The sequence below is a fragment of the Zonotrichia leucophrys genome, chromosome 1 (genome assembly GCF_028769735.1).
Source record: "Zonotrichia leucophrys gambelii isolate GWCS_2022_RI chromosome 1, RI_Zleu_2.0, whole genome shotgun sequence".
Classification (NCBI taxonomy): Eukaryota; Metazoa; Chordata; class Aves; order Passeriformes; family Passerellidae; genus Zonotrichia; species Zonotrichia leucophrys.
The window spans coordinates 87,569,656-87,580,690 of record NC_088169.1 but is presented as its reverse complement, the minus strand read 5'-3'; the positions used below and the strand labels follow the sequence as shown (position 1 = coordinate 87,580,690).

The 11,035-nt window shown below is 48.5% G+C and overlaps 1 protein-coding gene across 5 annotated transcripts; it reads right to left on the bottom strand.

Moving 5' to 3' along the window:
• Positions 1-1,845: 1,845 nt before the first annotated feature.
• Positions 1,846-6,350, bottom strand: LOC135442461 (homeobox protein NANOG-like). Of its 5 annotated transcripts, none has more exons than XM_064702332.1 (5): positions 5,695-5,850; positions 4,639-4,722; positions 4,054-4,328; positions 3,221-3,310; positions 1,846-2,836 (listed from the first exon to the last, which is right to left on the bottom strand). In XM_064702332.1, the coding sequence occupies exons 2-5, from the start codon at positions 4,715-4,717 to the stop codon at positions 2,414-2,416; spliced, it is 867 nt and encodes a 288-aa protein (XP_064558402.1). In that variant the 5' UTR covers positions 4,718-4,722; positions 5,695-5,850; the 3' UTR covers positions 1,846-2,413. The 5 variants fall into 5 exon arrangements, with proteins under 5 accessions (XP_064558402.1, XP_064558393.1, XP_064558376.1 ...); XM_064702323.1 differs by lacking the exon at positions 5,695-5,850 and adding an exon at positions 6,102-6,350 and having other exon boundaries at positions 1,853-2,836; XM_064702306.1 differs by lacking the exon at positions 5,695-5,850 and adding an exon at positions 5,861-5,987 and having other exon boundaries at positions 1,853-2,836.
• Between the last annotated feature and the right edge of the window lie 4,685 nt (positions 6,351-11,035).

Genomic DNA, 11,035 nt, shown 5'->3' with positions numbered 1-11,035 from the left:
TGTTACACAGCAGAGTCATGAGAAGCAGCAGTCCTAACAGAGATGTAATGCATCCTAGCAGAAAGCTTTTTCTGGCATGCACTTTCTTCCTCTAAGGAACTAATACCAACACTTCTACAAGGATGAGGCTGGAGGCACCTGCATCTCCACCAGTTTTGGTAGTAGTGCCCAATTACCTGTGCAGTTGTTTCACATGGTGATGGGATTCAGACATGTGAAGGTAACCAAAGACTGAGTCCTGTTTTTTTAATTCCACAGGCTCTAGAAACACTTGCTGGGCAGCTGTGAGTCCTTTCCAGCCCACCTTTCATAACTCAAAGAACAGCTGCTCCGCATGCTCCCTCCAGCTACACGTGCTCGCCAAACCTGCATACAACCCAGGCTGAGCAATCAGGGGAATAACACAGCCACGAGGGAACACTCAATTTCCACAGAACACTCCCACAGTACATGGAGTAACAAACCACAACACGCAGAGCAATCATTTTCAGCCCCAGGGCTGTTTTAGCAACAATATCTGTTTTTGCAGAAAGACATCTGCCAGCAGAGTTCTGCCTATCTCCTTACCTTTGCAGCAGACACATGGAAATAAAACATACAGAGCCGCACAGGTAAACTGCAGCAGGCATCCTCTGCAGCTGTTTTGCAAAGATCTGTATATTACTTCTTGAAAGACTGCATCTTAAAAGAACCCCAAAATCATAAGCTGCTAATTCTAAAGCTGAAAGACAAGGCATAGTATGTATGACTTGTACAGGTAACTTTTATGGTTCACCTCTATTTTTTAAGTCAATTGTTTAAATTAATACTATTGCTAGAAAATTACCCAGAATTCATTCATTGCTACTGGGATATGAATCTCCCATCCAGATGAGAAAGGAGCTCTTGCTCTGTAATACAGAAAACCAGGTGAACGCAGCATTTCCCCCTCTTCCGGGCCAGATTAACCTTTTTCTCCTGTTTTAAGCTTGGCAGCCCAAACATATCAGTGACTCATTCTTTTGTCCTTCTCTATACAGGCTCAAGCCTCTGCTCCTCTCTCCTTCCCGTATCTACTGTACCTTGCCTCGGGAGCAGAGGATTGCAGCGTTGCAACAGGAAAAGAGGGGATATGCTCTTGTGCCCACACAAGCAGGGTCTGTTGAGCAAAGGACCTGCAGCAGTCTGAGCCTGAGCAGTCAGCTGCCGGTTCAGTAATTGTTCTCAGTGGGAGTACCCATTGAATTACCCCTTTTGGACAGGTGAAGGGCCTCAGTGGTGTAGGGTACTTTGAGAAACAAGGCATTAAACCTACCGACTATATCTGTTAGTTGGGAGTATGACTAAATAGCAACTTGGTTCTGGTTTTGTTGCAGCGCTGGAGGCAGGAGCTTTAGTTACTTAGTTGCAGACTTCTGTTGCCATTTGAGGTCAGCACAAGAACCCCAACAAAGCTGCATTTTTAATTAAGCAGGATTCCAGACCTCCAGTTGTGACCTTCTGGAGCACCAGCAGGAGGCCGCACAATCTCCAGGACACTTTCTTTTGCTCCATCTTTCCTCAATGCTTTTTTTTGAAGCACTACTGCTGTTTAAGGGCTGATATATGCACGTTTCAGGGCTGCACATCACTTTAAGCCAGCAGCTTGTCCAGTCGCCTGGCCCTGGAGCCTCCCCCACCCTCCTTGCAGCAGGTTACACACCTGCATATTAAAAACAGGCTGACAGACTTTTGTGACTTGCTTCTTTTAAACAATTACCTGATCCCACCTCTGGGAGAAACACGGTAGGGTTATTTTCCCCCTCCCTTTCCTCAGTACTGTAGCACAACCACTCTCATAGCCAGCTGTTCAAATGCAAGCTTGGTGACAGCATCACAATATTAAAATAAAGTAATTTATTTTCAAGTCAAACAACTTTGTAAGAACATTAACATTAAGAACATTGAACATTAACCAGAAAAACCAATAAAACACAACATGAATATAACATAAAACATGCTTGGTAACACTGTAAAAAACAAACTTAATGGAAAATTATTCAGCAACAACAAACATTCACCTCCTTTGCAGTAACGGCTCTGCTGCAAGACACATGGGGCAAGGATCAGAGATCACCTGCTAGAGAGGCAGCAAAGAAGGTGAGACTTGAACAACAAACAGACCTTAACAACCTCTGCTGTTCACAGCTACAACATTGCACACTGGCCTCAACGAATGAGGTTAAAACTCATCAATACCCAAAGCATCTTTGCCAAGGGTTAGCTGTGAACAGATAGGCACACTTAAATAGGAAACTAGCTCCAGGCAGCAGGGTGCTGAGCCCCCCCATTAGATAAAACACCACTAGTGGAGGGGCAAGAACAACAAATCGAACATGACTCCAAAACCCTGGAAATCCCATGGGTGAACACAAGAGGTGGGAGAAAAAAATACTCAAACCTGAGACTCATACCCACTCTGGGTCCCCATGGGATGCCAAGGTAACTGGCATTGATTCTGTATAGGAGAGCTCGAAAATGGTGTGACAGTGTCGGAGGAGCTCTGGAAGTTGAAGGTGTCTTCAACCTCCACGCTGACATAATCTATATTGTCAAAGTAGCTGTGATAGAAGTTCATTTGGTGGCTTAATAAACCCATGGTTTGCTGGGTATTGCAGCTCGTCCCACCTTTTCCAAAGAGCCCCTCATCCTCCACAGAGGGGAATGAGTACAGGTTCTGCCCATTTCCGTACGTCTGTCCGCTGCTGTAAGCCTGGTGCCCGTTGGACGCGGCCTGGAAGTTCCTGCTGGAACCGGCAGGGAAGACCTGGTGGAACGCGGGGGGGATATCCAGGTATGCAGCCTGATGAACCCCATTCTAGGAGACAAAGAAAGTCGTTCAGCAGTGCAGAACCACACCAACGGCCCATTCTTTCGGATGGGTCCTCATTTCTCCCCCAGCCCCCCCTCCAAGCCGAACAATAGCGCCTTTTTCAGGCCCATTGTCCTCCCAAGAGACCACTAATAGCAGAGATGACCGGTTAGTAATCTGCAGCTCAACATGTCCAGGACCAACCGCGCTCGGGGGGGGGGGGGGGAACCAGCTTGAAAGAGATGCCATTGTAAGCCCTGTTATGAGGAATACAACTGGCTCGGTAATATTGAGTCCTGTGGCTCGTTTAAATTACCAGGTTGGGCATGATACACTTCTCCCCGCAGACTGGAGGAGCCATGACTGGTGGTGATGGGGGAGTTTACTCACCTGTGGTAAATACATCCCTTTATCCATCCACTGGCTCTCCTTTTGGCAACGCTTAAATTTCATCCGTTGATTCTGAAACCATGTTTTCACCTAAAGTGATGCAGAAAGGACATAAATTACAAATTAATTTTAAAAAGCTTGCTACACATCCCTACTTCTGTTACAATCCCGTTTCTGACTTCTAATACTGTAAATAATTTCAGCAGATAACAACATGCAGCAGATGCAGGTGGCTGTAAAATCACAGAGCTGAGACATGAAAACTAAGATTCCTATTCCTTAGATCACCACTGGATCTTTCCCGACTTCAAAATCCCTACCTAAAACACCGGCTAAGGCAACTGCAGGAATCAGGTTGTCGAGCACCGTCTCACTGCTGTGCCATGGTCAGGGCTCAGGAGCCGGTAGCTCCTTTAGTCACACACACGCAGCTGCTGAGGCAAGGACCCTTCCTTCCTCTAGGGAGAGCTCACGGTGCCACTCCGGCCAGGAAAGGCCACTTGCAGAGCAGCGCAGGTCTTTCTACACTCAGAGATAACACATGTCCATGCAGAACACGAACCTGACTCTGCACAGCCCTTCTCCGCTGCTCTGCAGGGCCTTCCAAGCACCCGCACGCAGTGGGTGGATAGTGCTGGAACCAAACGTAACACTGAGTCATGGATTTTCACACCCTCTGCTCTCTCACCTAAGAGGCAACACTTGCAAGACAATGAAAGTAACTTCTCTCTGGGGTCCAAGAAAAACGAAAACCACACACCAAAAAACCCCCACCAAAAAAAACAACAAAAAAAAGACCCCAGATCAGGTGCTGCTCAAAGCAAGATGTTCACCTGCTTGTAGGTGAGCTGAAGGGCAGCGGCCAGCTCCCGGATCTGCTGGGGGCTGAGGTACTTCTGGCTCTGGAAGCGCTGGTGCAGGGCTTTCAGCTGCTCCTGCGAGAAGGCTGTGCGGCTCTTGCCCGACTTCACCACACCTTTGCCTTGCGCCTTGGCCTTCTGCAGGGAGGAGTGGGGAGAGGAGCTCCCCGCTGCCGTGGGGCTGGTGGCGGAGTCGGGGGTGTGGTACTGCGTGAGCGTCCCGGAGCTGGAGGAAGCTGGAGAGTCAACTGAGGAGAAAAGACAACTGCGGTGAACAAAATAACTCAGGCAAGACTCACAACACCTTGCAAGTTCAATTTATCGGGACAATTCGAGATTGCGGGTACCCTGGGGACCCGCCGGGGCTCGTAGCCGTGGGCAGCAGGCCACAGGTCGCCTCATGGCAGCGGAACCGCTGCGCCCCTGTGCCCCGTCCCGTGTGGGCAGAGGGCCCCGCTGGCACCCGGCTCCCGCCCGCAGCACTGGCATCGCCTCCCAGCCCCAGGGCTCACGGCCAGGCCAGGCCAGGGCAGCCCGACGGCTCGGCCCGCCACGTACCTGAGGGACTGGGCGTCTTGGCCGCGGGCAGCGGGAGCGCGTCCAGCGCCGGAGCCTCCTCGGTGGGCACGCTGTCCATGCTGCCTGCGGAGAACCAGTAATAGTCGCCGTACCTGGCCGCTCCCGGGTACAGCACATACTGCGGCGGGGCGAGGTGGGCGCTCATGGCCGGGCCGGGTGTCCCTGCCCCAAGCATGAGTGGAGGTGACCGCCGAGACTGCCGGCAGCCCGAGGACAGGCTCTCCTATGGGGGGAGATGGGGGGGATGCTTTAAATCCCCCCAGCCTGGCCTTGGCTGGATGGTATTGTCATGGCCATTGTCATGTTAAAAGCTGGTTGATTGGGGGGAAGGGTCTTGGAGGGACCGGGGGAGGGCTGGGACACCGGACTGCGCTTGCCAGCTTGGCGGGGATGAGTACATCACTCCCTGCTGGGGCGGGCCAAGGAGGTCCCTGCTCGCCCCTCGGGGCAGCAGGCCCGAGCGGAGCCGCCCGGTGAGCTGCCCGGAGCTGGGCAGACATCCCCCACCCGCACATTTCACAGCTCTCCACCCAAACAGAGGGAATGTCCCCGGAACCCGCCGCGGGGCATGAGGAGACTTTGCGCGTCTGCATTGCAGATCGCAGCCATCATTGCAAAGAGATAAGCCCTGCACCTCGCCGCGAGTGAATCCGGACGGGGGCAGGGGGATGGCCCCTCAGAGCCGTGTCTGTGTGTGGGGAACAGGGCTCAAAGAAAGCCGGGCTGCTGCTCCTGGCGGCTCGCCCAAGGCTGAGCCAGGCACTCCTGTTCCGCGCATTTCCCAAGCTTCTTTTCCCGGCCATTTAAGACTTTCTAAAAAGTAGTATCATAAACAAAAAAATATTTTTTAAAAAAAGTTTGTTACTCAGCAGGGTGGGATGGGAATCACCGGGTCAAATTCAAAAGGAGACAAGAGCACTGCCGCTGTAAAAGAGCTTTACAGATCTTGAGGATTTGAAGTTAGGGTCTATGGCCTTCTTGGGGAGAATAAATTGTTTCCCTTGCCACCCTCCTGCCCCAGCTATTACTGCTTACTTTAAAGAAATTAAAAACTTATCGGTAGGCTCTCACACCCCGGGAGTTACAAAACCTGGAAAACCACCTGGAAAAAGTACGAGTGAAGGCACGTGACGCACCAAGCAAATCCCCCACCTCCTCCAGCGCAAGGAAACCGGGCACAGGCAGGGGTGTAGCTACTAACCTGCTGCACTGCTAAACGTCTTTAGGGCCTGACAGAGAAAGGCCTCCCTTGATTTCAATTTATCTCCGCCTCCTATCTTGACTCCTAATGAGCCCCAGCTGGTCCCCTGAGCCAGAAAGGAAGGGTCCTTGCCGCCCTTACTTTTGATCACCTCCTAATTAATGATTTAGTTTCTCAGAATCCGGACAAGAGCCAGTCAGGACTGTTAGGAGTGTGGGAGAAAGAGGTTGTAATCTCTTACAATGAAAATACCGAGGTGTGAGGGATGAGAATACCGAGGCAGAGCCTGGTCCCGAAGCAAGCCGAGGCAGCCGGGCTGCGGGTTGGGCCGGTCCCGGGCTCGCAGAGCAGAGGCACGATCGCAAAGGGATTTTCCCTGGGGGCGAAGCCGTCCCGCTGCCCTCGGCGGGGCCGGGAGCCGCCAGTGCCCGTGTGCCCTGTCCACCGGGACACGCGTGGGGTCTCCCCGAGCTGGCCAGAGGCAGCCCCTGGCAAGGACGGGAAATCCAACGGGATTTATGGCCCAGCCCTGGCGTTCGGCGGCCCCGGGGAGCCCCGAGCCGTGCGAGCACACACGGCTGGCAGGGGGAACCAGGGGAATTCGAGTTTTAAGGACGGAGTAACGCCGCCTCTGCCAGCGAGTCCTCCCTCCCTCGGAGAGCCGCGTGTGCGTGCTTGGAAAGGCAGCAGGACTGCTCGCAGTCGGCAATTTTCATACATAGATCATGGTTTTTTGTATATATCCGCTTCTGTGCCAGGGTCAGACATGCTTTGTAGTGAGCATGCAGCTGATTTAATTCTCTCCCTCCTCCCTTTTTTTTTAAGTCTTTGTCATATTTTCATTTTCTCATCCAATTTGTCCTCCATTCCCTTTGTTTTATGCTTTAACCACCAAAGCGCTTTTCCACATATCCCCTTCCAGTGAGAATAAATTGCTCCCTCACCCTAACAATGCCTCTAATCAGCTTACCAAACATATATTTTTAAATGCAATTGTGAGAGAAATAAGACTTGTGCAAATGTATAAAACCATACCATCTAAAGTCAGAATTTATTAAGGAAAAGAAATTCATTTATTTTCCCCCAAATAAATGATACACATGAAAACATATTGCAAAGGTAAATCCAGAAGTCATACAGACACAGAGGATGTATGGGAAACATGATGTGGACATTTGGGAAGCTCATGGGGTGATCAGGTTTGGAACATCTGCCTGTGGCACCATCAGCCTTCAGACTGAATATCCTGCCCATGAATCTCTAGAGCTGATGTGCTTTTAAAAAATGTTGGGAAAATTTTTAAAATTTTAAAAATTTTAAAATCTCTAGAGATTACATGCTTTTAAAAAGTGTTGGGAATGACTCACAGAGCAGATGCAAGTAGCCACTTGTGTTTCTTTCGGAACTGTTTTCAGCTGAAACTGCAACACAGGTCAGATCTAGTCTAATCCTGTTTTTCCCAACAGGGCCAAATAGCAGGAACGACTTGGGTTTTGACCCTGGATTGTGTCCCCCTCTCCCTTCATTCTGTGGCTACCCCCTTATTTTTCAGTTCTCAGCTCATTATGCACTCATTATGTACTGAGGAGCATTATTTAGGTGAGTGATAAGTTGGCTAATTCTTGACACCCATACCCTCATCCATGGGATTGTTTGTAAGGACATCAGCACACATCTTTCCTGTTAAGTGTGTGGGGCCGAACGCAGACACTCACTGGGCTTAGCATGCTCCAACAAACCCTTTCTGTAGTGCTTCAGCAGCAGAGACAGAAGCTCAGCTCCAAAAGCAGTCTTGGCCTCTTTGTCTAAGCACAGTGAGATGGGACAGTGGCTGGAAGGTGTTTCAACCAGGAAGTTCCCCCTACAAGGATCTCCCCTTATTCTCAGTAGGGTCCCTACCTGCAGAGGGCTGGAGCTCAAGCTTGCCCTGAAGTGATGCAAAACCTCCAGTTTACATAGATGGAGGCTGGGGAAGCACCAGCTGGCTAATGCTATAAATCCAGCTCTGGAGCTCACACCACTGGGTCAGAAATCCTGGGCTTTTCCTACCTCAGAGCCTCGCTAAACTCATTTTGATCAACAGGATGATGCTGTAGCGGTAGAGATTGTCTCGAATTTTACATAGATTAGGAGCTCTCCCGCCTCCTGCAGCTGGGTGCGATGTGGGTCGCCTGTGTTTTGGTAGAGGCTGTGAAGTGCCACTGCGTGTCGCTGTGCCACTCTGCCCGTGCGGGGGATGCTCAGCGGGGCAGCCGGGCGCTGGCTGGCTATTGCTGAACGGGGAGCCACGGCCAGAGCCCCACTGCCCCTCGGAGCTTTTCCTGGGAGCCACCGTCCTCTGACAGCGATGTGTGTGCTTGGGGAAGGCAACTGGAAAAGAAATCCTTGCCTTGTGTTCTGTTGAGCTTGTCTGAGCTTTCGTCCCAAGCAGGCACCTTCAAGTTCATTATTTTATTTCTGTGAAATTTTATTATTTTATTTATTTATTTTTAATTTTTATTATTTTTATTAGTTTTATTAGTTTTATTAGTTTTATTAGTTTTATTTTATTTTAAAATCTAATTTAATTGTATTTCTTTTATTTTTAATTTTAAAAAAATTATTTTCTTTTTATTTCCTTTTTCTTTTTTATTTATTTCTAATTTAATTTAATTTAATTTATTTTTTAAAATTGCATTATATTTTAATTTAATTTAATTTATTTTTAATTATTTTATTTAATTAATTTTATTATATTTTTATTATTTTATTTTACTTTATTTTATTTTATTTTGTTAATTTTATTTTTATTTTATTTTTACAAATTTTTGAAATTTTATTTTATTTTATTTTTTATTTTTAATTATTAAAATTTTATTTTAATTTATTTTATTTAATGTATTTTTTCATTTTTTAAAAATTATTTTAGTTTAGCTTAGTTTCATTTCGTTTAGTTTAATTTAGTTTAGTTTAATTTACTTTCGTTTCGTTTCGTTTATTTTTTATTTTATTTTAAAGTGAACACTCCCCTGGTGAGGCATATGAAAACACTCCTGCCCCTCAGACCTCAGTGCTTGCCCAGCACTTGGCTCTGGACAGCCTGTCCCCTGTAGCATGGTCATAGCCTGAAGTCTGGACCCAAGATGACAGACTGTAGAAGGAAGGGAATCAAGAAAGAATAACAAAAATTAGGCCCTCATTCATATTAAAATACAGTTTTCCTTTCTCCCGACTCTTTAGGGGAGCAGGTAGAGAAAAGGACAAATCTCCTCCCTCCCCCTGGCAGCCCAGTCTCTCAGTGCCCTGAGAATTGCTGGGTGATGTGGCCCTTTGTCAGCAGTGCAGGGGCAGACTGGCACGGGCCATCCATGGCACAAGGCCAAGTGCTTCCCTGAAAAGGCAAGAAAGCTGCGTGTCATAGAGCAGGTGGCAAGCAGCGAGAACATAAATTTCTAGGGTTTGATAGGTCTGTTCTTTCTTTACCACCCTTCTTCCATGTCGGCCATGCATTTGTGCCTGAGTGCTGTAGCTGTGAGCACTCATCTCAAGAAGCATCCCCTACCAGCGCCCATCAGCTGGAATATGGAGCAGTCTTGCAAGCAGCTTGGAGCCAGGGTTATGTGAAATCCTGAGGAACATGGGTTGGAGATGTGCATGTCAGGCAAAAACCTTCCAAGCATCCTCTCTGCTGGAATCCTCCCCCCTCCCTGCCCTTCCTGGTGTGGTTGTTCCCATAGGCTCTGTTAGGAAAAGCAGACAGCACAGACAGAGCTGTCTTCAAATGCTTTCCACCCTAAGGGGGGAATGACAAATCTCGTGTTTTGCGCTGTACCAAGGCCCCGTGCTTGGCATGAGCCACCTCCCCCACTCTTCTCGAAAAGCTGCTCTACATCCAGCACTTGGTCTTTTGTTCTCCAAACACACACCAGTCATGAACTTTGAAATTACACAGAAGGGTTTTTTCCCCCCTCCCCTGAGCCTTCTTTGTCTCCCTCATTCTCTAGGGATAGCTTCCTACAAAAAGCAGTGCTGCCAGAGCCTTCAGTTCAAGCGGGACGCTGAAGTGGTGGCTCAATCTCTGCTCTCTCGAGTTCACCAGGTATTATGGCACCTGCTTTATCCCACATCTCCCACCTGAGGATGATCCCATGTATGTGCCCATGGTAAATTAATGTCAGGACAGAGCTAATGAGGATTATGTGCCAAGTGGGTGGCTGTAATCACACTCGTGCAGGCCATAAGTGGGCACTCAGTGTGGAAGTGCTTCTAACACATCCCACAACCAAATTCTTCCAAGTTAGCACATACTTTTCAGGCAGCTTACTGTGCCAAATCTGTGCTGTGTTTTTTTAAGCCTCAGAAAGTCCCCAAAGGAGCAGATCACCTGTGATGCATTACAGCGAATGCTAGTATTAGGAAAAACGGTGCTCAGTTTTCAAATCTGTCAGGGCTTGAGACAGGGATCCCCCCCATTGCCCCCACCTATGCACCGTCTGCTTTTCTCCAAGGCCGGCTCTTGCACATGCATTCTGAGCGATTAGCAAGTGTTAGAGCCTGAGGCTCCCTGGCTGGCACCCGCTCTACATCTGAATGGCAGAGCCGCTAAGCCCAGGGCTGTGGAATGGGATCTGCAAGTGGATGTTGTCTGCGCCGCCTGACGGAAGAAAAAGATTTACCTGCCTTTGTCTGACAATATTTAGATGGCCGGCTTGGCTGAGATGGAAAGAGAGAGAGACAAAGAAGAGACGAACAGTGAGAGGCTGGAGCTTTCTTAGCTGGGTGTCATTTGTCTAGGAATTAAATCCAGTGAAGGCTGGAAAGTGGGCAAGGGAACACTGCCGTCATTATTGGTATAAATGTTAAAATTACCTGTACTTCATCTTTTTAAAATTCCATAGAGCTCAAATTAGGCTGTGAAAGCACATCTTGTGGGCACAGCAACAAAACACCAAAGAGACCATGGTATGGACTGCATCTCTCCCGAGGTGCAAGGTCAGAAGCCACAGAATCATACAGTGAAAGAGCTCCAGACTCCCAGACTACTGTGACAAAAGACAAATGCTTCTCCAGCAGAGCTTAGTCATGATGGAGCCATGACTCTGTGTTGAGAAAAACATTTTGCTAAAAATTCCTTGTTTAACCCCAGTTGTGTCTTTCATGCAAAGTCTGGGGTTAAGACAGGCCTGAGAACAACTT